At 45.4% G+C, this 24,718-nt stretch overlaps 1 protein-coding gene across 6 annotated transcripts in view; it reads left to right on the top strand.

The window, feature by feature from the left end:
- Window positions 1-24,718, top strand: part of EXOC6B (exocyst complex component 6B) — a 353,199-nt gene that overhangs the window by 142,243 nt on the left and 186,238 nt on the right. For 5 of the 6 annotated variants that reach the window (XM_074821745.1, XM_074821746.1, XM_074821743.1 and 2 more), the window contains one exon: window positions 15,192-15,368. In XM_074821745.1, coding sequence (XP_074677846.1) covers window positions 15,192-15,368 — 177 coding nt within the window. The remainder of the gene's footprint in view (window positions 1-15,191; window positions 15,369-24,718) is intronic. The other variant, XM_074821744.1, reaches the window with a different exon arrangement.

The raw sequence follows: 24,718 nt of genomic DNA, 5'->3' as shown, positions 1-24,718 counted from the left end.
CTTGGACAGAGTCGGAGTCTTTCACTTAATCATTTATAACTAATTGCAGTAGCTCTACAAAGTCAACACAAATCTTTGGAGTGTGCTTATACTAAGCAAGAAATTAGTAGCATATTTTTGCTGTTTTTCAGTGTCTCGCATTGCAACTGTGCTCAGACACACTTTTTTTCATTAGTGTCAGACTTGTAAGCCTACTTTGGGAGCTTAAAATCAAGCTGTGGTAGCTCTTAAGCTTGATGGTTGGTAGTGATGCATCATAGAAGGACAGCCAAATTTACTTAATGTTCTCCTGTGACTGCAGAGAATCTGTGATTTAGCTCACAAAGTAGTTTAAACATGTAGGGTGGAGGTATGTATAAACTCTGTAGGTCAAGACTGGCAAAGCTGTTGAGGTTTCCCCTGTATTTCTGAAGCACCCACATGCCCATCACCTTAAATAAGAAGTTACTTGTCAAACAAAGAATGAGGCTTGAATGCAGCCGTGGATCTGGCCCCTAAACAACCTGCAAGGCTTTAGGATGAAATTCTATTTAATATTTCTTCAGTGATTTCTACTGAAGTATCTCCAAAACATTTTAAGAACAACACTGTTAAGAGCTTGGGAGACGGGAGGATTTCCCCTTTCCACTTTACTTGGAAAAGGGGAAAAAAAGGCAGTTTGGAATTTATTTGGAGGTTCCAGGTCCTTGAAGATTACCTGGTTATTTACACCAGCAGATCTTTGGGGCTGATCTGACGTGGGCTCTACCAGTCACAGAATCACAGAATCAGTCACTGTGCTAAGGGAAAAATAAAGGTGTTTTTAGGTGTGAATCTTCCTTGCATCTGCCCCGGGAGCTCTGAGCAACGTGCTCATGTCCAACACTGCTGCACATGGGTGAGGACCAAGGCAGAAAGGTTTCTTTTTTTTGGGGGGGGGGGGGGGGGGGGTGTGTTTGCCTGCAGTTAGTTCTGTCTTCTGTCGTTTTTCTTGTTCAATTGTCCCCCGATTGCCTAAAAAAATTCCAGTTTTGTGGTTCTGAGATGAACGTGACAGCCTGCCTTCTTTCAAGGGAACAAATATCTCTGTAACAATACCCAGAAGCTAAGAAAAGCTTTCTCCTCTTCCAATAAGAAATGAAATTTAGAAGACTAAACATGACTTAGAAATTCAGTCAAGCTCAGGTTCTTCGCTTCCCTTTGTGCAATGCTCTGAGCAGTGGCTGAGTGGTCGGTTACTGCTTTTGGAAGATGTGGCCATCGCTCAGATATTAGCACATGAATGCGTAAGCCTATCCTGCCTTGTCAAAATAAATGTAAATCCTGGATCAGGAAAGAAAAAGTCGCAAGAAAAGGCAAATCTGATGAGCTGGAAATCAGTTGTAGGCTTAGACATTACTTAGAGCCACACTGAAAACTCATGGTCCAGGGAGCGTTTTGAAAGAGAAACATGTGCTGGCAATGCTATTTTTTTTTCTTTTTTCTTTCCTTTTTCCTGTTTGATCCGTGCTAGGATTGATGACACACTTCTGCCCCATGCAAACTGTTGCTGAAGGTGTTCTATAAATATCCCATGGCCGTGTCGTCATCCTCTCCCACCCCGACCAGGCCCGTGGAGTTACTCAGTCCCATGTGCCGGCCAGAGTGGTCCTGTGGTGAGGAAGACTTCCCAGGCCGAGGCCGGGGAGTCCCCAAAGGAGAGCGTTGGCCAAGTTGCCCGTGAGCTGAAGCACAGCCAAAACTACTTCACCGGCTGCTCCACCACGTGTTGTCCAGACACGTCCCTGTCGCTGTTGTAGCTACTGGTCACCAAACTCAGTTGGGTTTTCACTTGCATAAAATTTCAGTGATGCTGGAGGAAAACAATAACAGTTGGTTGTGTTGACTTCTAATGACTTTTTTCTTGATCTAATGCGTTCCTCGTGGTACAAAGTGATGCTTTGTTTCCTGACCTTATCCCTCATGGAGATATCTCCCTGCTGCTGGTTGGTTCAAGGCAGTGCCAGTGCCTCCCTTGAGCACTTTGGGGGGTCACGTTCACACCTTGTGAAAAGCAGGTGCAACCTCATTAACTCCAGATGGAGGTGTAACAGTTGAAACCCTATTGAATTCTGTCCTTCAGCTTCCCTTACCAACCTCTTGTTGGGGTTAGATGAAAATATACTTTAAAAAAATAACTTTTTTTCCCCTATTTATCAGTAGCAGGTGGAGTTATTACCTGCAAAAGAGGGATGGGTCAATTAAACTGCTTGTTGCTGAGGTATGAACAATGATGCCACACGTGTGCCAGTTGCTGGGGACTAAGGGAAGACCTCCCAGCTCAATTGAGAGGCACTTTTTTCTTTTAAAAGGTGTATAAATTAAAATTGGAAAGGGCTGGAGGGAAGGTGTGAGATTTTTCTTGTGTTTTTTTTTCAGAGTTATGTTTTTTATCCTTAATAGATTTATAATATGCAGGTCCCTTTATTTGTTTCTATAAAATTAACTAGTAAATTTAAAATGGAAAAAAGCTAGTAATAGGAACCAGGCCATCTTTGCCAATGCTGAAATGTTGCTATATTTATGAAAGGTAGACAAGGGCATTTTTCCTTCTGCCAGGTTTTATGCCGGAGTGCCACATGTTGGAGGGTTATAAAACTTTTACTAACGAGAAGTTGGAGGAATGGTAACTTTCTAATTGCCCTTTTTTTGTACAAGCTGCTGTTTATTCTGGTCTTTTAAAAATGTGATTGTAATTTTGAAGTCTGCGAGTTTTAAATGTAGGCAAGCAGGGCCTGGCAGTGTGGGAAGGATGGTACCTGGTGGCCAGAAGAAGGGCTGGTGAGCTGGGAGGTTGCAGTGCCGGCTCTTGCTCTGCTAATCCTGACACCCTGGAAAAACTCCTCCCCATTTCAGTCCTGCAAATCCTGTCCCTGTCAATGGGATCTTTGTGACTTTGATATTTATTTTTTTTTTTACATTTTTTTGGAGCAAGGATTTCTTTATGACATCCATAAAATAGCGACAGCGTGTTCCTACTGGGGGACCCCTTGATGTCTTTGGATGAAACCTCTACCTAAATGTGTCGTTATTACCAGCAGCGCGTGTTACATTAGATATCCTTTGCCTTAATTTTTTCTTGAAAACAGGTTGTTAGGCAAGCGTGATTAAATTAAATGGATTAGTTCACTCTGATGGTCGAAGAGGGATTAAAGTGCAGAAAAGCTTATGCGAGTCGCTTGGTGTTTGAAGGATTAAAGCTTGTTTGTGCAGAGATGATAGTTTCCTATTCCAGATAATTTAAATGTGTGCGTCCCTCCCACTCTTCTTTTTTCTCATTGTCATTTTTTTGCTATTCCATGGTGGGGCAATGGTGAAATGGTTTGAAATTTCAGTCTTTAAACCATCGTAAAGTGCTTTATGAGGATAAGAAATGACGCCCTGGAAACTGGGCGTTTTCTTTTTCTTCTTGAATATTCTTAAAAAAATGTATTTGAGGGGGGAGAAGCAGAATTAGAGCTTTGAAAAAAAATGCCTCCAGGTTGGGCTTCTCTCTTGTGTACCACATGTTGCTCTGAAGGAAGTTTGTCACCAAAGAGTACCACTGATTTATAAACCCCGATGATGACTTCAGTGAATTCAGCTGAAATTCAGCAGAAAATCCTTTTCCAACGCTGTGTCTGCAGGCAAGATGGGCTCATGTCACGCATCACGTCTTTGGCAGGTACTTTGGCCAAAAATTTCAATCCGGAATAGTGGATTATTCTAATCCTTATTAAGGTACCCTAATGAAAACAACCTGTTTGGAAAGTGCGTAACGCTTGGAAATGCTGTTAATGTCGATTTAGGGTATTAACACCTCAGCTCCCATTTAGGATCCTTGCACAGGGAATTCAGAGGGAGAACTAAGCACGCAGCTTTGAAGGTGTCTAGATCCAAACCCCCCCTCTTGGCCCTAGAAAAGCAATCTGGCTGTGTTATCATGATTGCACACAAGTGAGATTACAGGTTTCTGAGCTAGTGATGTGTTTTGTTATGGCAAATTTCTGTATCAAGAATCAAGGGATCACTTCTGGGCAGCCACGGTCCTACCACGGCTCTTCTTTTGCTCCGTGTTGTGCTGGTAGTGAGTAATTGCGATGTAACAGCCCAGCGTGCAATATTAAAACATTATTCTATGAAATATGCATTTAATTTGTGTAAATGCTGTATGCGAGATCGTGCTTTCTGAATTTATAAGCAGAGTTTATGAAGCAATAATACATAATGGGAACAAAAGATGCATATTCGGATCTGGTGAATGGCAGGGCTGAGCTTTTCCATCTCTTGCTTTTTAGTTGGGATGTCGTGGACGAGCACGTTTTGATTGAGAGGAACAGGCTTCAAATAACCAAAAAACCATTGTGCCACAAGGGATGTTACTGAGGCCTGTCAGTCGGGAAGAGCTGATGGCTCTGGGGATTGGAATGGCTGCGTATATTGTCTCTTATGAAACGAGGAGTAGAAAGCCAGCTGTAGCAGCCTCCCGTCTTCCAGCTGCGGCTGACTTCTTGTTTAAGATGGAAACCTCGGCAGTATTGAGGTCAAAGGCTTATTTGCAGGATTTTTTTGAATGGCTGGGCCAAACATTACGTATATTGTTAGCAAACCGGTAGGGTTGTGCTGCAACATCAGGGCTGTTGTCCTGGCCAGTGACTTGCAAAATTATATTGAACTGTAAAATAGGTGGGATTCAGCCTGGTGTCTGATTAAATCTTATTTATACCTGATACTCATCTGTCAGCACTAAAGAAAACCCTGTAGGAGTGAGATCCTGGCTCCATCAGGGCAATGGTGGAGTTTTCTCTGAGTTTAATGAGGCCAGGATTGTTTGAGCTCAAGCAGGCATTGGTCAAGTTGAGCCTGGGATCCTCCTGAGTGATTGAACAGTAGGTAGGTTGTGGGGAGAGCACAGGGAGATAAAGAAAATGAGACGATGCGTAACACTTTCAGGTCTCTATTTCTGGCTGAAAAGTTCTCTGCAGTTTCCCCATTGGCCTTTAGAGGGCAGATCACGTCCAGTAAATAGCAGATTTAGGGACTTGCCTGATTTTTCTGGTGGTGAATTCTGAAAGTTTGGAGATTCTGAATATGAATATATTTTTTTAATACGTAATTTTAATTCTGCAATAACTTCCGGTGCTTTAAAGGATGAATGTTATGTCAATTTACAGAAGCAAGATGAGATGAAGTTTTGATTTATCTACGTGTATTTACAGTCTTTCTAGTTTCAATGCTAAAAATTGTGATGCAAGTGAAGTACTACTTATCAATGTGGGGAGAAAAATCATGGGAGCGTACTGTGGTGGAGAAGAATTATGTAATATGTTGACTAAATTCATTTTTATGTTAAAAAAGACCACAAAAAATGGTTTGAGTTTGGAGAGTGGGTTTTAGAGAGTAATACTCTGTGATGAATGTGTAATTTTATTCTTCTCTGCTGTAATCTCTTCTCTGAATCCCCAAGCCTCATGCCCAGCAGTCTTATCCTTGGTGAACGACTGCTTAGAAAAAGATTGTTTATCAACAGAATATTATTCCGCAGTGTCAGAGGAATCTGTGTGAAACGAAGGAAGCCAAATGCAATTCAAGCTCTTCTGTAAAGTCACTTTCAGTGAAACTTTTCATATGGGGATTAAATACCCCTTATAGTCAACATGCTTGGAGAAGCAGTGGCTATTTAATTCTGATTAAAACCAGAAATAACGAAATAATGTTCTGCTTTCTTCTGCTGCTACCCTAAAGCTCATGGATCATGGAGAAGATGATTATTCTTGAAAAAGCCATTTAGTTCTTAACAAGAAAAGCTAGTCTTTGTGGCTCAGCCCTTTTGGCATTTGCTTTGTGGGTTTCTCATCAAAAAAACCATAGGGGTTATTCCTAAACAGAATGAAATATTCTTTGTTCCAAGAAGGATTTCTCTTTCTTTCTTTCTTTCTTTATTTATTTTTAAAATCTTCTGAAGGTGGAGGTACTGCTGCTGTCTGTGTTCCCCGAGGGATATGAACTAGATAGTAGGGGCTTCTTTAGATTTTAGGCTTCAGTCTTTAACTGCTGTCGTCCTTGCCCTGCCTTGCTGCTTAACTCTTGGTTAACTCTGAAGTTGTCCTTATACCACTGCCCGCTCTGGAGTGGGCAGCAGTTTGGGTGAGCACCTTTAGCCCTACCACTGGAAAAAACATTTCTCTGTCACAGAAAACAGGATAATAAGGTTCTCAAGACATCCGTTAGTCCAGCAGGTTCTTCCCAGACACGCTCAACGTTGTGGAGCCCGTCTCTAGCACGCAGTCATCAAACGAGTTCTGAGGTCGCCAGTGGTGGAGCGTGACCCGTTACGCTGTTCACTGCGGCCCTTCGCCGTCCTTAACGCTCCCGGTCTGTTGAACCCAGATCTCAGCTTGGCGTGATCCTGCATCGCCAGGGCACGGAGTTCAGCGCCTGTAAGACTCTGTGAAAGTGCCTTTGGGTGTATCTCGGTGTATCTCGGAACAGATGAGTCACCGGTGCCGATGTGTTGGATGACATTACTTTGAGCTGTAGCCGAGAGTGTATTAGTACAGATTCTGTCTCATGGAAGAAGGTTGGAAGAGAAGATCCATGCCCTTGCTTGAATTGGTGGAAGGCTGCCCACTGCTTTGATGCAGCTGAGGACCAGCTGTGGAACCTGTTATCTCAGATTATCGTGAATACGGTCGAGGATAGTTTCTGACTGCAGATCTGGACGGCGACTTAGATCCTAAGGGTATCTGCTGTGCAGATCTTCCCAGATTTCATTTAAAAGACTCACAGGCTGCCTCGTGGAAAAGCCAAAAAAAGTTTTGCCCAGGACTCACCATTTAGGGCTTTATCCTTGTATTTAGATGAGTCTCTGTGTGTTCCAGGATAATCAGGACCATCTAAGATAGGTGCTTTGAATGTTGCCAGTTTCTCAGAATCTTGAAAAAACCCAAACCAGACCGATAAATGGAAACAAAAGCAGAATCTTGAAAGGAAACTTATCTCCAAAATGCTTGACAAGGCCCAGAGAGAGAGTGTGTGAAACAGCAGTTTGGGAACTCCCACAGAGAACGGAATATAAGGGTTTAGTCTGAGGCCAGGCTACGAAGGTTAACGCTCTTTTCACTGTGTAACTTTTTGAGGGTCAGTGTGGTCAAGGTAAATCAGTGGGGAGCAGAGACCTGCACACCGATGAGCTGTAATCCTTGTTTGCTATCCTGGCTGAGGGAACAACTCTTCCTCTGTTGCAGTTCTTGACATGTCAAATGGGAATATTAGGCAGCGTGTTCCTTAGTATACCAGTAGCTTTAAATGGCCTGTACCCCCTAGACAGTGGGAATGAAAAATGAGAGTCAAACCATTGAGAAATGTGGGAAATGGCTTATGCAAACCTTTTCATTTGCCTTACTGTGGTTTAGGAGAGCGTGTGAGGGCCCTGTAGCGTGTCAGACCTCGGGCACTGGTATCTCCCAAGTTGAAGCAGCAGTCGTAAGCACGCTCTAATTGTTTTTCCAGAATTACCCTCGGATCAAACCCTGAAAAGCTTCACCATCCAACACGCCTTCAACCTTTTGTGAGATCTAATCCACGACTGCTTTTTACACTAAATTGCCATAGGTGTGATAGTTGCAACTTCCTTGGGCAAGGTCGGAGGTGTAGGACAACTGGAGAGTTGCCCAAGTCGGTTTAACGAGAGATGAGGGTTGACGTGCCGTCACTTGCTGCTGGAGCTGCCTGCAGGCTTTGGTTATTGAGCTGGGAATATTCCTGCATTGGGGGTGATGGTGCTGGGGGCTGGAGACCTCCTTGAGTGATTTCAGATGGAGGAGGACATTTCCTTGGTGCTGTGTTGGCTGCTTGCTGCAAGCTCTAGTGCTTCGCTCTGGTTATCTTCAGTGCAAGCCCTGAGCCCAAGCAAGAGCAAGGCAGAGCGTGTCCTTAAGTCAGAGCCTGAGACTGTCCCTTTACTCCTTCCCTCCCTTCTCCATCTACATCTCCTTTTCTCCTGATGCTGGTCTCTGGGAAAGCAAGCCTTTTGTCTGGATTTTTCCTTTTTAATAGTTTCGGCGAAAAAAACCCTATTGCCTCCGTCATGCCCTGATTGTCAGAGAGCGTGTTGAAACAAACCCTCGCTTAGAAAATAATTACTAGTCCTCAGTGCCTGAGAGAGTACTTAAAGCTGAGGCTTGGTCCTACATGGGTTTGTGCACCTGAGTCATTCTGGGACAGGGAGGGTGAGAGTTGGACCCTCTCACCTGTGACTGGTTTTGGTTGCGATTACCTTGCTGCTCCCTCTCTTTCGCAGTGGGGTTTGCTTCAGTTGCAATTAGGCTAACGAGAGGTTAAACCAAAGTGTGGGAGTTTCCACTTGTGCTTTGAGTCATAATTAAGTCTCGTCAGGGAGAGAGATGCCTTTTCAATGTTATATGAAAAGGCAGTGTTAAAAAAACCCCGACATCAGAGTGTGGTTTACAGTATTGCATATAGCAGGGGATTTCGTATGAAGGCGCTCAGCATTTAAAAAGGAATTTTAAATTGTTGGTAAAAGTTAATCAAAGAATATGCAGCCGGTTGCTTAACAGTGAGCAGTAAACTGTTTATCTCAGCCCGGCTCGCGAAGTGCTTGGGACTGATTAAACAAAGACCCGAGCTGTGGAGTTGTCAGGGCCACGGTCTTTAATGTGTTTGAAATACTTTGTAGAGCAGCCGTCCTCCTACTGCTTTTAGTCCGCTTATCTAATTTTCAGCTTCTCCACTCCGTGTAAATGTGATAAATAAACTTTGTAATCACATAACTGAGCTACTTTTGATGCCTGCCTCCAGATACCTTGTTCTTGAGGCCAGATCACACAGAAGTGTAAATCAACACTTTGCTCAATAAAGGACTTCTTAAAAAATGGCTTTTGCTCTTTTATTGTGCAGCTGACCGGGAGGACTTGGTTGCTTAAGTCTTTTTATCAATGCTAATGCGATAAACTTCTTTTTACAGCTCCTAGGAAAGGAGAGTCTTGATCATTCCTTTCTCCAAGTGCTGTACTGCAGGAGCTTCCCCAAAGAACAGTCGAAGTTTAATAGGTTTTGTATAAAATGCTGAATTAACCAAGTTACTCTTTACAACGAACTCTGAGGATATAAATAATGCTGACCTTGTCTGGCGGGTAAAGAAGAGGAGCAGGAGTGTAGGGATGAGGATAAATCACTGGGTGAAAGCAAAAGCAAAGGGAGAATTGCGTGTTCCCTGTTGCACACTCGATGCCAAAAATCTATATTTGAGCAAAATTGGTATTTGGGTGTATCAGAATCATGAGCTGTATTTTAGCAGCGGGTGGGCTCAGGTGGAAGAGTCATCTTTAGGGAAGGAGGAGTGGGAGGTTGAAGCAAAGTCTGTGCAGGCTGTTGGGGAGGGCAAACTTGCTGAATGCTACATTTCTAAACTTATTTGTTTTAATGACGAAGAATTGAGTTTAAAAAAACCATGTTCTTGGGCCTAGTTTCCTGTGCTGATGGTGAACTTTGTCAGACAAACCTCCGACAAATTGTTTTCTCTGATAACCAGTTAACACTGAGAAAGCAGATAGGCAAAAACTCTTATCATCTTGACAAGCGACGGGCTTTTTTGTTAAAACTCAAACCAGAAGCTGTGTCAGTGTGTTGAGTTTACACCTTGCAATAATAATCCGTGCTTTTATCTGATCGGAGGGGGATTTTATAACTTTCGAATGGGTCTTTGGCAGGGAGCCAGCCCTACTGTCATTTTTTATTAACTTTCTTTTTTTCTTCCCCTGTAGTCAGTCTGCTTTTTTTTGGTAATATTGTTTAAGGAATATGTATCCCATTCCTAAGGGTATTGGGAAACGATATTTTAAAGTTCTGTGTCTCAGCCCATTAGAGGGATCTATAAAACAATCGCGGCAGCAAATGTGCAGTAACTAATCAAAACCACTGAAGCTAACCACAGCGGTACTTCATTCCCTTTAAATCATAAAACTTCTTTTTTGCTGTGCCTTATCTACTGTCTCATCAGGAAAGAGCTAATTAGATTCTTCTAAAAAGTAAATATTGTCAGTTCGTTGGTGGGTGGAGGTGACAGGAGGTAAGACGTGCTCGCTGTCAACATTGGCAAACCGATGCAGAAAACAAGGCGAAGTTATAAAAACCCTATAAAAAGCTATTTGAGTTTTAAAGGAGCTCGTTCCCCATGTAGGTGGTATAACAACTTTCCCTTGCATGGGTACGGCTTCTGTAGGCAGAGCCTGGAGGAGGCCGCGACCTGCTTTGCTACTCCGTGGCGTTTCCCAGCTTAGCTACGCAGGTTGGGGTTGCAGGTCTGGGGCCGTGTTCGCTTGATCACAAGCAGTCAAGTTCCTTTGAAAAATTCCACTATAAAAAAATTCAACTGCTGCTTGTCACTAGTGTTTTAAGGCAATATATTTAATTTCTCACGCAGAATGTTGGGTTGGTGCGCTCGGTTGGTTGGGTGGGCTCGGTTGAGTTGCGATGGGGTGGTGAGGGTAGAGTTGCTGCTCCAAAGCTTGCAGGATGGAGTGGAAACTACTGAGGACTTGTATTTAGGGCTCTTGTATGAAATTTTTTTGGGGAAAAGCCCCCAAAGCTACATCCTGCAAGGCTGAGCGCTTGGTGGAGTGGCGTCCAGGTAACGTAAAAGAAGCAGATGGCTGGGGAGGGAGAACATGTCATAAATGTAGAAGAGTTTTTTTTTTTTCCTTTTGTTCCTTTGATTGTCTGTTTCTCATGGAACAACAGCAAAAGAGATCGATTCTTCTGGTTGCATTCAGTCAACAAAACCTACCAACATCTCAGCTGTGGAGATGAAGGTCTGGACTGCCTGATGGCCAACCTCAGTCTGGTTACAACAGCAAATGTAGGTCGCTGCCCTGAACCTGAACCTGGAGCTGGAAAGCTGCTTTTGCTTCTTCTATCCCCCCTCCTGGAAATAGCGTTGCTGTCAGGGGGACTGGGGTTTCAGAGCAGCGTGGGGTGTTCCTGCCCCGCACGGAGGCTGCCAGACGGTCACGTGGCTGGAGAAAGTGGCTCTGCTTGGAGGGAATTTTGGCTACATGAACCGTACGCTTTGTGTGTCGTTGCTAAATGTAACGTTAGCTACAAACAGACATTTGGTTTCTTACCTCTTTTTTTTTTTTTGTCGTCACATTTAGCAGAGAGTCAAGAGATTGATAGTCTTGTATAATAGAGGCAATTTTACAGAATAATACAAAAATGCACTTGCTTTCATGTAAACCACACCAAAAGGTAAGGGGATTTTTTTATTTCATTTTTTGTCCCTTGAGGGCTTTTCGCCTCCCCCGTAGCCCCAGGTCCCTCCGTTTTCAGAGGGCACACTGGAGTGTCGCCTGCGCTTTGATGTGGTTTCTAAAGTGTGCCTCTTCACGGGGCTCCCTACAGATGCCTTTATGTGAAACAGAACATTAAAATCCAAATGTGCCTGCTCTTCAGGTCATTTTTCATCCTTTATGTGCGACGTCAAATATATTACAGAGTTGTTCTGCTGCACCCCCCAGCCCGGGAAGGTGCGGGTAACGAGATGGGGGTAGGAGCGGGGAGTTCCTTGGCGGTTAAGCCCAAATTTCTTCTTAGTTGCTTCCTCTGGGCCTCTCCCCAGCTCTCTTTTTCTCTCAAGGTGAAACTGAAACCTCGGTGACTTCACCCAAGCCTGCCGAAGTTAAAGAAAATTTGATATTTCTCACTTATAGGTCACTTCAGTCCAGATTGTTTCCTGCCAAGAGTGGGGGCGGGGGAAATGCCCTCCTGTTAATGGAAAAGCAATTACTATTATTTCTGGCGTGTACGTTGTGTCGTTCCAGCGTAACACCTAGATTATGGGCTCAGCTCGTATCGCGCCGACTCCTCGGGCTCCCAGCCGGCTGTTGATGGGCTGCGCCTGTCGTACGGTGGAGCGAGACGGGGGGTTACGTGCTGTGATGTGCACAGGAGGGAATAAACATCGACTGGGTTACTCTGGGACTGTCTGTTGGTCTTTAAGGTAGAAATCTCTGGAAAATCTCTTCTCAGTTAGAATTTCGCACTCTAGTTCCTAAAGGTAAAAATTGCTCTTGGTAGGCTGCGAAGCTGTTGTGCCATTGGGAGCATCTCTCTGGCTGCTTTTTGTGGATCTTTAGGAGGTGGAACGTACATCTTTTTTTTTTCCTTTTTTTATTTTTCTCGGTCGGTACCCAGACTTTTAATTCAGGTCAGAATTTTTCTCTTGATAAACTTCAGTTTATTTGCATTTAAAGTGTGCAAAATGCAAAACATGGGGTTTGAATTTCGATGTCCAACTCCTTGGCCTAGAGCGATGACTTTATCTAGAAGGTCAGACTTCCTTGACTTTGGGGTTTTATCAATACCAGTATTTCTCAGGTCTTGTCAATATTTGATTTGGGTCTCAGCAATGTTGACATGTGGCCAGTGGATGTTATGTACCACTGTGCTTCTCCAGGGAGCATAGGTGAAGCTGAAGTATGAGATTAATGCCTCAAGTTTGAAAAGAGATGGGGGAGCAAGAGAACGTGCCTTCTGAGACCATGTCCACAAGGTCCTCTGGTGAGACTAATTCTGTGTTCAGCCTAAAAGGCTGAATGTTACACGCTTAGGGCTTCAACAGTGAAGTTCAGAGCTGGCGGCAGCATCCTTCAGCTTGTTAGCCCAGATTTTTCCTCTCCCATGACCACTTTTTCTGCTGTGATCTTGCTACGCCCTGTTTAATGATCCATTTCAAGCACAATGTTTTATCCAGAACTTTGCATTTTCCCATTCTTTGATTTCTTCCCTTTCTAGAGGAAAAAAGATTACATAAATTTGAGAGATTTTAATGAGTACACTGGGCTTGCTTTTGGTGTAATTTACAGTGGATTCAGTGTTATAACTTCATTACGCTTCAGTTGAGTAACTTATGTCATAAATGGGCGTATCTGAGAGTGGAATCAAGCCTCGAATCTCTTTGTTGTGTGGGCTTCAGAAGGACCAAGCGCTCACTCCCCTTTTTGAAGTCCTAATTCTCTTTATATGATGTTGCAATGTCTTTCTATAGAGTTGTGCCTCTGAAGTTCAAGATTTCTAATGCAAAAAATACTACTTTTTCCCCAATTGCTTCAAGTATTGATGTTGCTAGAAAAATTTGTCTTCAGCAGTGTTCACACAGACCTTTTCCTGTGGCTTTGTTGCAAAAATCCCTATTGTTGAGACTGATCCCTTAAGAGGTCTTTTTAATAGGCTTGGTTGGTTGTCCCCTTGCTCAGCTGTTACTTCTCTTGTAAGAGCACTTGTAGTAAACATCAAGGATACTACTGCTTTCCAACCACTAGAGGTCAAGATTGTGCTATGGCACAGCACAAGGCTGCTCATCATGTAAGGTTTAGCTCTAACTCCTGGTGGAACCACGTCTAGTGTCAGCGATACATATTTAATTTGATTATCAATTGCCATGTTCATTAATTAAGACAAAGCCGATTGTACGTGCACGGTGTGAAGGGCACTTTGCCTTACACAGCGGTAGAGCCCGGTGGATTTTGCAAGGGTTGGGATATCTGTGCTATGCTTGGGTTTTAATATTCTTCAGATCTAGAAACTACACAAGTGATCGGTCTCTGATGGAGTCTTTCTTCCCAAGGAGGGATTCAAAAGGGAGTTGAGCTGAGAGAGGCTGTCAAAATAAAACTCGCTCATAAATTATTTTTGTGTGATATTAATACTTTTAAGTGTTTAAAAGGAAGTAATTTTGAAGGTTTGCACTCTGGATAGAGCTTTCTACTTTCTGCAGTTCAGGTAGCAAAAGTAAATAGTGTGTTGGTTTGTTGTTTTTCTTTCTCATAGGTTCCACTTGTTTTTATTCTCCATTGTTTTCCTAGCACAGTTGGTTTTGCTGACAACAGTATCTACAATATGATTTCTGGTATTCCTTCTTCCTTCTGAAGCCAGGCTGTCGTGGTAGCATGGGGCAGGGGACGGTCCCCTTTAGCCACCTTGTTTGTCTCCTGTTGTAGGGGAGCAGTAAAATACCCAGGTGCAGGTTTGATTCAGGTTGTGCAGGTAATTGCTAGAAATAGAGTTTATATTAATAACTGAAATATATATAAAACTCATTCTTTTTTAAAAAGAAACCTACCATCTAAAATAACATTTTCAGAAAGACATCTGGATGATTTCCATACACCTTTCTTCTCGTGTATAAAAATTTTATAGAAAAATGTGGGAGGGATCCTATAAATCTGTGTGTATATATGCATATAAATTTCAGGGTTTGAGAGTGTTTAGTTTCTAGTCACACCAGAGCAGAAGCCCACATGTGCAGAACCCCCCGCATCCGTTGGCTTGGCCTTTTCCCCCTCGTTTTGGCCACGGTTTGGCATTTGCGGTGAGACCAGTGTCTCTGTGCTGTTCCCTCTCCTTGCCTTTCCCATTCAGTTTGAAGTTCTTGGTCAACTCCCTTGAACAATTAGGGCTAAATCATTTTTTTCCTGTCAAATATCTTGCTCGGTAACCACGAGGAAACTAAACGCATTTTTGCAGCAGAGCACACGCATTGACTCTGCTGCAAACAGACCCCAAAGCCCCGGGAATAGGTATCAGCAGCGGTTCAAGGGAGCTTCACCGAGTCGTGTGTTTTGCTCCCTGGATCACGGTGCTTCTCCCAGCGAGCGATTTTTTCTTCAATACCTTTTACAGCTCATTCTGTACATCAGCAACGTCCAATTAAGCTCTCCTGGGGTACCACAAAAATGCTTTCAGGAACCTCTGGGGTCCAGATGTGGAATGTTTTGTGCTGACATGGGTTGAAAAGAGGAACAAATCCAACGGTTAAGTACGTCCTTTAATTTAGCCTGTGACAGTCACCACATGGCCTATGGGCTAATATTTCTGCATCTGTGCTGTAAATAGATCAATATGGCAGTATGATGGGTTTGGCATTTTGATTTGTGAAGAGTCAGAATATTGTTTGTATTGTTGCATAATCCCTGGAATGGTTTTGAAATGAATCTTCTGTTTCTTCGGAATATCTGGGTTAGGAAAAACATAACATTTCTAAGTTCCATTAAGCGTGTGTTTTATTTTGTCTCATTTGTCATATTTCATGACCGATTGCATCTTTTGGCTGAAAAAAGAAAAAAAGAATAATCTGAGGATGCTATTGTAAAAGGTGAAATCTGCTTTTTTTCTAGGCACAGCAGCAAAGAAACCTGGACAATATTGTATCACAACATCCCAGGATAAGCGGAGGGAAGAAATCCAAGAAAGAAGTCTGCGCAAGCTCAGATCTGGAGGTAAAAAACACTAGCCCCATGTCTGAGCAAGATTCGGGTATCCTGGATGTTGAAGATGAGGATGAGGATGAAGAGGTAACTGTATAACATCAAATCCAGGAGACGGGGTGCTTTGGGGGTGATGAGTCGTGGCTCAAACTGTGTTTGCACCTCGCGCGGTCTTTCGCGTTGCCGCGCAGAGTGTCGTGGAGATGCAGGACGGGCTGGAGGACGTTGGGGTGTGTTGCAATATTGGGTTATTTTGCACTGTTGTTCTCGTTAGCAGGCTCAGCAGAGGGGCCGAGTAGTGTTTGAGAACCAAACAGCCCGTGTCTTCTGTCCCCCAGCTCAAGGGTTGCACTTCGGTGCGTGCTTGGGCAGGCAGTTTGGTATCAATCTTTCATTTAAAAAGAGATAAATTGCTGCACAGGGCACGAGAGACTTGGCCTTTTCTGTGGGATGTGTGTCTTGGTGGCAGAGACATACTTTGTGTCGAAAAGGATCACATTTAAATGCAATTTTAACTCCTCAGTGTGCTCCCTTCTTTTTGTCTCCCTTTCTGCTGCTGCTTCCTCAGACCTGTTGTGATTTTTTTTTTGTTAACCACAAAGCGTAACCTCACTGATTGTGTTGGTTCTTCTTCCCTCCCTGTGCTAGATAGCGCGTGCGGTGGGATATCTTGGATTTGTGGTGCTTAAAATGCAAGAGAGGCCTGTCCCTCTGAGTTTCAGGAAGGGCAGCTTGGAGATACCTTCTTGGAGTGCAGGTCACGAGGTGTTGAGCTTGTTGATGTGTTCTTCGTTTCTTGTGATGCGCTCTCGCGCTGGACCTTTTGGCAAGTATTATCTGCCACGCTGGATGCTTTTTCTCTTCTTGCTGAAGCCTCTCATGTCAAGAGAATGATATTTTCAGCGACAACCTGTAACTGAATTGGGAAGTCTTTGTTGCCCTGAACTTGACAGTCCCTGACCTGCCAGAGGAGGATGAAGAACAAGTTTCTGAAGTTTAAAATGTGGGTTGCTCAAGTGGTTCTGTGCTCGTGTTCTGCCTCTTTCCCTGCAGTTCAATTCTCTCCTCCTCACCTCTGCTGCACTTCCAGAGCAGATTGAGGAGAATCACCACCTGCTTCACAGGGACCAAACTGTGGGGTATGACCCAGAGCCCTCACGCTGCACTGAAACCCTCTGGGTGGGCTATTTCCATCAGCATGGAAATACAGGAGAAGTTAAACAAAAGAAAAACCAGTGAGAATGGCATGTTTCTTGAAAACAAGCATTGATTTGAATAGATCTATTTTGGTATCTTCCCCGTTAAAAAATAAAAATCTGGTCCTTCAATAGTTCTTGTTCAATCTCACTCTAAAAATCTCTCACTTGCTGTGGAGTCGGTTCTTGCCAAACCAGGCGGCAGTGTGAAACGTGGTGGTACCTGTGTTCTATGCAGAGTTGGAGTCAATCAGCATTAGAAATTAGAATTTAATGTAAATTAGAATTGAAAGGTATAGGGAAAAATACAAGGAAAACATTCAGGAGGGAAGAATTTAAAGACAATAATTTGTAGAGCGCAGCTGGGAGAAATCTCTTAATTGTATCCATCAAACTGATTTAACTCATCTTGAGGCAGATGAAATCCCGTCTCTGGGTGCATTTAGGGCCGGGCTGGTAGCGAGTGAATAAACTTACAGGATGGGTGATGGGCCAAGGTGGACGGGCAGGGCAGGCAGAGGAGGCAGGATGGGCAGGGCAGGCATAGGAGGCAGGAGGGGCAGGTCAGGCAGAGGAGGCAGGACGGGCAGGGCAGGCAGAGGAGGCAGGATGGGCAGGGCAGGCATAGGAGGCAGGGGGGGCAGGTCAGGCAGAGGAGGCAGGGCAGGCAGAGGAGGCAGGACGGGCAGGGCAGGCAGAGGAAACAGGGCAGGCAGGGGCCGGGGCCGCTGTCCGTGGTGATGAAACGGAGCGCGGCGGGGGCAGCACCCGCAGGAGCCCCCTCCCTGCTCGGCCCGGCTGCAGGGAGCCCTCAGCCTCCTTTTCCCAGTGTTATGTTGTGGGGAGAAGGGACGGAGAGTGGTTTGGATCCCAATGAGCTTAGCTCTTCCCCATGCTCCTGCTTCCTGCGGATCTTTAACTTTTTTGGAAAGAAAATGATTTCTTTATTAGTACAAACAGATCTCTCATTTGGAAATAGAGCCAGTAAATCTGAAGGAGTGTCATGTGTGGCTGAAGGCCACATCTGACAGCTGTGGATGTTGTTTACCTGGACTTTAGTAAAGCCTCTGACACCGTTTCCCACAGCATTCTCCTGGAGAAACTGGCTGCTCATGGCTTGGATAGGCACACTCTTTGCTGGGTAAAAAACTGCCTGGACAGCCGAGCCCAAAGTGTTCTGGTGAATGGTGGTAAATCCAGTTGGCAGCCGGTCACAAGGGGTGTTCCCCAGGGCTTGGTACTGGGGCCAGTCTGTTAAATATCTTCATCAATGGTCTGGACAAGGGGATCAAGTGCACCCTCAGGAAATTCACAGACAACACCAAGTTGGACAAGAGTGTTGATGTGCTGGAGGGTAGGAAGGGTCTACAGAGGGATCTAGACAGGCTGGAGCAATGGGCTGAGGCCAACTGTATGAGGTTTAACAAGGCTTAGTGCCAGATCCTGCACTTGGGTCACAACAACCCCACGCAATGCTACAGGCTTGGGGCAGAGCGGCTGGAAAGCTGCCCGGTGGGAAAGGACCTGGGGGGGTTGGTCAACAGCCGTCTGAATATAAGCCGGTGGTGTGCCCAGGTGGTCAAGAAGGCCAACAGCATCCTGGCTTGTATCAGCACTAGCGTGGCCAGCAGGGACAGGGAAGGGATCGTCCCCCTGTACTCGGCACTGGTGAGGCCGCCCCTTGAATACTGAGTTCAGTTTTGGGCCCCTCACTATGAGAAAGACCTTGGGGTGCTGGAGCGTGTCCAGAGAAGGGCAACGGAGCTGGTGCAGGGTCTGGAGCACAGGTGTGATGGGGAGCGGCTGAGGGAACTGGGGGGTTTAGTCTGGAGAAGAGGAGGCTGAGGGGAGACCTCATGGCCCTCTACAACTGCCTGAAAAGAGGTTGGAGCAAGGTGGGGGTTGATCTCTTCTCCCAAGTAACAAGTGATAGGACAATAGGAAACACCCTCAAGTTGCACCAGGGGAGGTTTAGGTTGGATATTAGGAACAATTTCTTCCCCAAAAGAGTTCTCAATCGTTGGACCAGGCTGCCCAGGGAAGTGGTGGAGTCACCACCCCTGGAGGTATTTAAAAGACGTGTAGATGTGGTGCCTGGGGACATGGTTTAGTGGTGGCCTTGGCAGCGTTGGGTTAATGGTTGGACTTCATGATCTTAAAGTTCCTTTCCAACCTAAATGATTCTGTGATTCTGTTCTGTGTGTGTGTAGTGAGTTGTCCCTGGGCAGTGGCTGTGCCCTCACCTGGTTGCTCACTCCCCTCCAGTCCCTCAGAAGAACTGGGGAGACAGTGTGAAAGGTAAAAATGAGAAAACTTGTGGGTCAAGATAAAGACAGTTTAATAAATGAAGGGAAAGGCAATCACCCACCACCTTCCACCTGCAGACTGATGCCCAGCCAGTGTCAGACAATGGCTACCTTTTAAAAAATCTCCCCCTTTTACCGCAGTTTTATATTTGCGCGTGGCATTACATGGTACAGAAGATCCCTTCAGTCAGTTGGGCTCAGCTGTCCCAGCCGTGTCCACTCCCATCCCCTTGCCCAGCCCCAGCCTCCTCGCTGGGGGGTGCAGAGCAAGAAACAGAGAAAGGACTTGGTGCTTTAGGAATAGCTAAACCACTGGTGTGTTATCAACACCGTTTTGATGATGCATACGGGCTGCAGTGAAGAGAACGAACACACCATCCCAGCCAAAACCAGTCCAGTTTGTAAACTGGGAGGTTCTTTGGTTAGGGTTTTTTAAAGGCCAACTGCAAAATCGGTTTTTGTGGTTGACGGCTTCATTCCTAGCTTTCCACCTTTTAAGTGTGATTCTCCTGCTTATTTTGCCTGTGCAGTGACAAAAGGGAGAGTTAAAATACTCTTAATACAACATTTGAGTCTCCAAAGTTAATCCTCGTTGCTTCAAATGGTTTGTATTAAGTGTCCTGAGTGAACTGCATCTTGTTTTCTGCACAGCCCCCGTGCTCTGGAGCGCTGAAGAAGGATTGCTGGGCTTGGGGGGACTGTACTGCCCCTCACCAAGCTTGCTGAGGCTTATTCTTCTCGAGGAAATATGAAATACTGCTAACAAGAAAACCTGGAGAGAGAAAAGACAGACCCTTGTTTGAATAAAGTCCATTGGCAAGTAACAAAATGATCCTGAAGCATCCAAAGACCGCACTGGTAGCTCTTGCTCTTGACTTGTCACAGCCAGTAAAACCGACCAGTAACTGCAGGTTTGGATTTGGAAGACAGCCAGTGAATGCTGGTTGAATATGGGAAGGGAGGAGTGAAGGGTGCCTTGCACCAACTCCTGCTCAGGACTGAAAGCAGGATGGCCCTGGGTGTTTCTGATTAAGTTTAGGCAGGAGAACTCCTGATCCTGGAGCATAGGCTGGAAATAGTGGGATAAATATTTTTTTTTCCCCTCTAGGAAATATCTGAGGCTCTTCAGCAAGCTGTGTTTCGGAGTTCTCCACATAGGCTGGATGATCTGTTCTGGAGATCCCGTGATTGCTCACCCATATGGAGCAACCCCTTCATCCCAGAGCAAAATTTACAGGAAAAGCTTTGAAAGGGAAGAAAGAGCAGAAAGGTTTTCCTTTTACTGTTTCATGTATTCCAGTGTAGGTCATCCTCTCCCTTGGAGTAGCATCAGAGAGCTCTGCCAGCTGCATTCAGGAGGACAAATACGGGACGTGGTTCTCCACTCCATCAACGTTCTCCAGTTTGGAGACGTTACGGTCCAGCCTTGTCCCCCTGAAGTCCAGATGCCTCGCTGAGGTGGGAGCTCCCACTATAATCAGCGTGCGGGAGCAGGCCCAGCTGCAGAGGGAGCTGGGAGAAGGCTCCAATTCAGTTTTTATGAATGTCAAGTTGCAAAAGGAGAATTTGCATTTCACAGTGAGTAGCTCCGCGGTCTGTTCAGTTTGTGCCAGCTGTTCCCTTTGTAGTAAAAAGCATCCAGAAAACTACAAAGCTCATCCAGATTCTTCTCATTTTCAGTGACTTTTTTTCTGCGATCTTGTTGAATACAGCAGGACAAACTCACCCGCATTGTGCCTTGTTTCTTCTTGTCCCCAAAAATGACTGGTCAGGTGTCTGTGAAGTGGTTGGGTTGAACTGGACTCCCTGGTGCTCCTTTGTGAGAGAGGGGAAGTTCTAAAGAAGGACATCACGCTTCAGAGTAACGGCTACTCAACTGTCTTTGAAGAACAAATCAACAAATTCCAGTCAGTTTTCTATTTGGAGAAGGAGTTTGGCACTCGGGGCAGCAGCAGGTGTGAGGTGTAGCCAGAATTCATCATGCTTCTGGCGTTCTTTCAGGTTGACCTGGCTGTAGGAGTAAGTTGTAAGTTGTAATTCTCTAAGTAAATGAAACAGATTTCTTACAAAGTTTTGGGAGTTAGAGGGAGGGACCGCAGAGAGCTCCCTTGTTTTTCCCTGATAAATGGCTTTGTTAGGTGCCATCAGCCTCCACCTTCTGTTTGCTTCCAATAGCAATTATGCAAAAAAACATCTTGGACACTGCGAGAAACCTCTCTATTTCCAGACAAAGCTGTCTGCCTGTTGTCTATAATGTGAGCCAGAGTGAGATCAGTTAGTCTGCAGCACCATCTGGCCACTTCCAATGTCACAGTATCCTGAGCATCCTCTTGACTGTGCAAATGCATTCAGGTTTTTTCCCCTGAGGTTCAGCCCCGGGACACACTGGGACACTCAAAGGGCACCAAGACCACAGAAGATGTAGCAAATCCACAGCAGGGTTTGTTCTGTACCTCCTTTCAGCGTGGGGTAAAGTGCTTCCTGGCTGCTGGGACCCAAAGATACCTGTTGAATCACAGGAGGGTTTGGGTTGGAAGGGACCTTTAAAGGTCATCTGGTCCCACCCCCCTGCCACGGGCAGGGACACCTTCCACTAGCCCAGGTTGTCCAAAGCCCCGTCCAACCTGGCCTTGAATGTTTCTGGGGATGGGGCATCTACCACCTCTCTGGGCAACCTGGTCCAGTGTTTCACCAGCCACATTGTAAATGATTTCTTCTTTATATCCACTCTGAATCTACCCCCTTTTAATTTTAAGACATTATGCCTTGTCCTATTGCTATTTTAATTGGCCCTATTAAAAAGTTTGTCCCCATCTTAGCCAAAGAGAAGAGAAGGCTCTGGGGAGACCTTCTAGCAGCCTTCTGATACCTAAAGGGAGCTGCAGGAAAGGGGGAGGGACTCTTGATCAGGGGGTGGGGATAGGACGAGGGGTAACAGTTTTAAACTGACAGAGGGGAGATTTAGATGAGATCTAAGGCAGAAACTCTTCCCTGTGAGGGTGCTGAGGCCCTGGCACAGGTTGCCCAGAGAAGCTGTGGCTGCCCCCTCCCTGGAAGGGTTCAAGGCCAGGTTGGACGGGGCTTTGGGCAACCTGGGCTAGTGGAAGGTGTCCCTGCCTGTGGCAGGGGGGTGGGACTGGATGATCTTTAAGGTCCCTTCCAATCCAAACCAGTTTGGGATCTTTCTTATAAGCCCCCTTTAAGCCCTGGGAGGCCGCTCTAAGGTCTCCCTGGGGCCTTCTTTTCTCCAGCTGAACCCCCCCAGCTCTCTCAGCCTGTCCTCACAGGGGAGGTGCTCCAGCCCCCCGAGCATCTTTGTGGCCTCCTCTGGACCCTTCCAACAGGTCCATGTCTGTCTCATGCTGAGGATCCTGAGCTGGATGCAGTGCAGAACCACCACTGCTTTCAGCAGCAGAGTTTTATTCTGTCGGTGAACGGATGTTTTCTGCCACGTGTGCATCATAAAACACCTGTCCTGGTGTTTAAGTCTGGAGGTTTTTTCCCCCTCACTGAAAGAGGGGAGCATGTATCTGTGCTTGTGTCATGTCTTTACATCAAAACGTAACAAGAATCAGAGATTCAAGCCATTGTATCACAAATTATCTAAAGCCAGACCAGAGCACGCCTTAACTCAGGGCCAGCCTTGTGTTGGTGGCAGCCACAGTTAAACATTTCCATGGAAAACTTGCCTTCTGTGGGTTAAATTCGCTACAGTCAGTGTTTAACCCGACTGAAAATGTTCTTGCAAAAAGAGAAGGGTTGGCTGTTTACAGAGACTGACAGGTCCTGCCTCTGCTCCCAGCACCGGGGACGTGCTGGATGCAGGACTTGGGAATGAGCTTTGTGAAGCTGATGTTTTGTGGACTGGGAGAATTTTGGACAAGATGAATAAATTCTTTGTTCTGCAAATCAAAAGGAAAAAAAAAAAAGATTAGACTGAAGGAGAGATGTCAGGGGAGTAATCAGTCCTGTTGTTGAGGCGGCTCTAGTTCTCATTTCATCATCAGGTTTCAAAAATCAAAGATTTATTTATTTTTTGAACGCTGGCAGCTTTGGCTAAGAAAATCAAGTCACTGCTAAAGGGGATGTGCTAAGCCTGGATTTTTAGATATGTCTAATTATCTAAATATTAGATGAATATCTAAATATGTAAATATTAGATATGTTTACATTGTGCAATGTGTTGAACTAGCCACAGAGATAATTTCATATATTCTGTGTATTCAAAGGCCTATATTGGTTAGTCTGGAAAGATTTCAAACGGTAGGATTATTATTTCTTCTGTTGTAGGGCTATGGCTATATATGGAAGAGGTGGTCTGTTCTTTTCCTTAAAATATATTGTAGGTTTCTATCCTGCATAAAACCCTAGTACAGGTTTTGGGTGCATGTCCTTCTGTTTGCAAAAAAGCTTTCTTGTGGTCCAGGACTTGCGCTTCCACGTCTGATAGTGTTCTACCTAGATTAGTATTTTTAAAGCTCTTAATGTCTCAGAGATGTTAACTCTGCAGAATAGTCCAGCAGATTTTTTGTGAGTGCGTGTGTGTGGGCTTAAAAGTTTTTGCAGAAGATCAGAGACTGTGGAAATGTTGCAGTCTGCTTTGAAAGAATTTCTCTGGGGGAGTAGACTCCGTTTTTGGCAATATCCTGATTTCACAAATCTTTATCAGAAATATTTCTCCGTGGACCATGTTCAACTAGTGCCCCAAATCCAAGAGGAGCAAAACAGTTTGATCCTGAATTCAAATTCATAGGAAAACATCGCCTGCTTTGATGATGTTGTGAAGGGATGACAGATTTCTCCTCCCTTAGAAAAAAAACACAGGGTGGACTCGGGTCCATCCAGTCCAGCTTCCCCACGCTGATGGTGGTCGCCGGAGGATGGCTGGGTCGAGCGAGTGCTGATACTTCCCCGTCTGCTTTAGTGATCTCCAGCAGTTTTGAAATCGGGGATTTCTGAGCCTGAAGTGTTTTACTGTTTTACCAACTGGAGACCGATTGCGCTTAGCGCTGGAGGGGTACGGCAAGGCAGAATCTGTATCCTGAGGAGTCTACAAACTGGCTGAAATCTGGATTTGGGAGCTATTTAGGGAGCATTAGAAGACCTGGGAGACTGCAAATGGAAAATAAATGACCAGGAAGGAGTGATAAAATTGGCATTAACACAATAAAACTGCTGCCTAGTGTTTGCAATTGTCAATATAATCTTGTAAAAGGTAAAAGCTGATGTCAGGGAGACCGGTGAGCTGGGTTTTACAGCTGCCTGCCCTCGGTTCAGCCGTCACCCTTCTGCTGGGGCACGTTGAGCAGCCAGGATTGACATGGAAAGGGCCCCCAGGTGATGCCAGCCCCGTCCCTCGCTCAGAAACCTTCCTTCTTCCTGCTGAGCACCCCCTGCCCGCCTGCAGGAGCTGCTCAGAGGGCACCCTGGGGTGCTCACTGCAAGAGAGGGAGGAAATCGCCATCCTGGCTTGGATTAGAAATAGTGTGACCAGCAGAAGCAGGGAGGTGACAGTCCCCCTGTGCTCTGCACTGGTGAGGCCACACCTGCAGTGTTGTGTCCAGTTTTGGGCACCTCAATACCAGAGAGATCTCGAGGGGCTGGAGCGAGGGCAGAGGAGGGCAACGAGCTGGGGAAGGGCCTGGAGAATAAATCCTGTGAGGAGCGATGGAAGGAGCTGGGACTGTTCAGTGTGAGGAGGAGAAGGTGAGGGGAGACCTCATCACTCTACAGCTCCCTGAAAGGACGTTGTGGAGAGGTTGGTGCTGGTCTCTTCTCACAGGGAATTAGTGACAGAACAAGAGGGAACGGCTTTAAACTGCAACAGGGGAGGTTCAGACTGGACATGAGGAAAAAATGTTTCCCAGCAAGAGTGGTCAGAGAGTAGAATAGGCTGCCCAGGGAGGGGTGGAGTCCCCACCCCTGGGTGTGTTTA

This window comes from Strix aluco, chromosome 4 (assembly GCF_031877795.1).
Source record: "Strix aluco isolate bStrAlu1 chromosome 4, bStrAlu1.hap1, whole genome shotgun sequence".
NCBI classification, from domain to species: Eukaryota; Metazoa; Chordata; class Aves; order Strigiformes; family Strigidae; genus Strix; species Strix aluco.
Note: the sequence above shows the minus strand (reverse complement) of the source record. Positions and strands in the feature narration are given on the sequence as shown.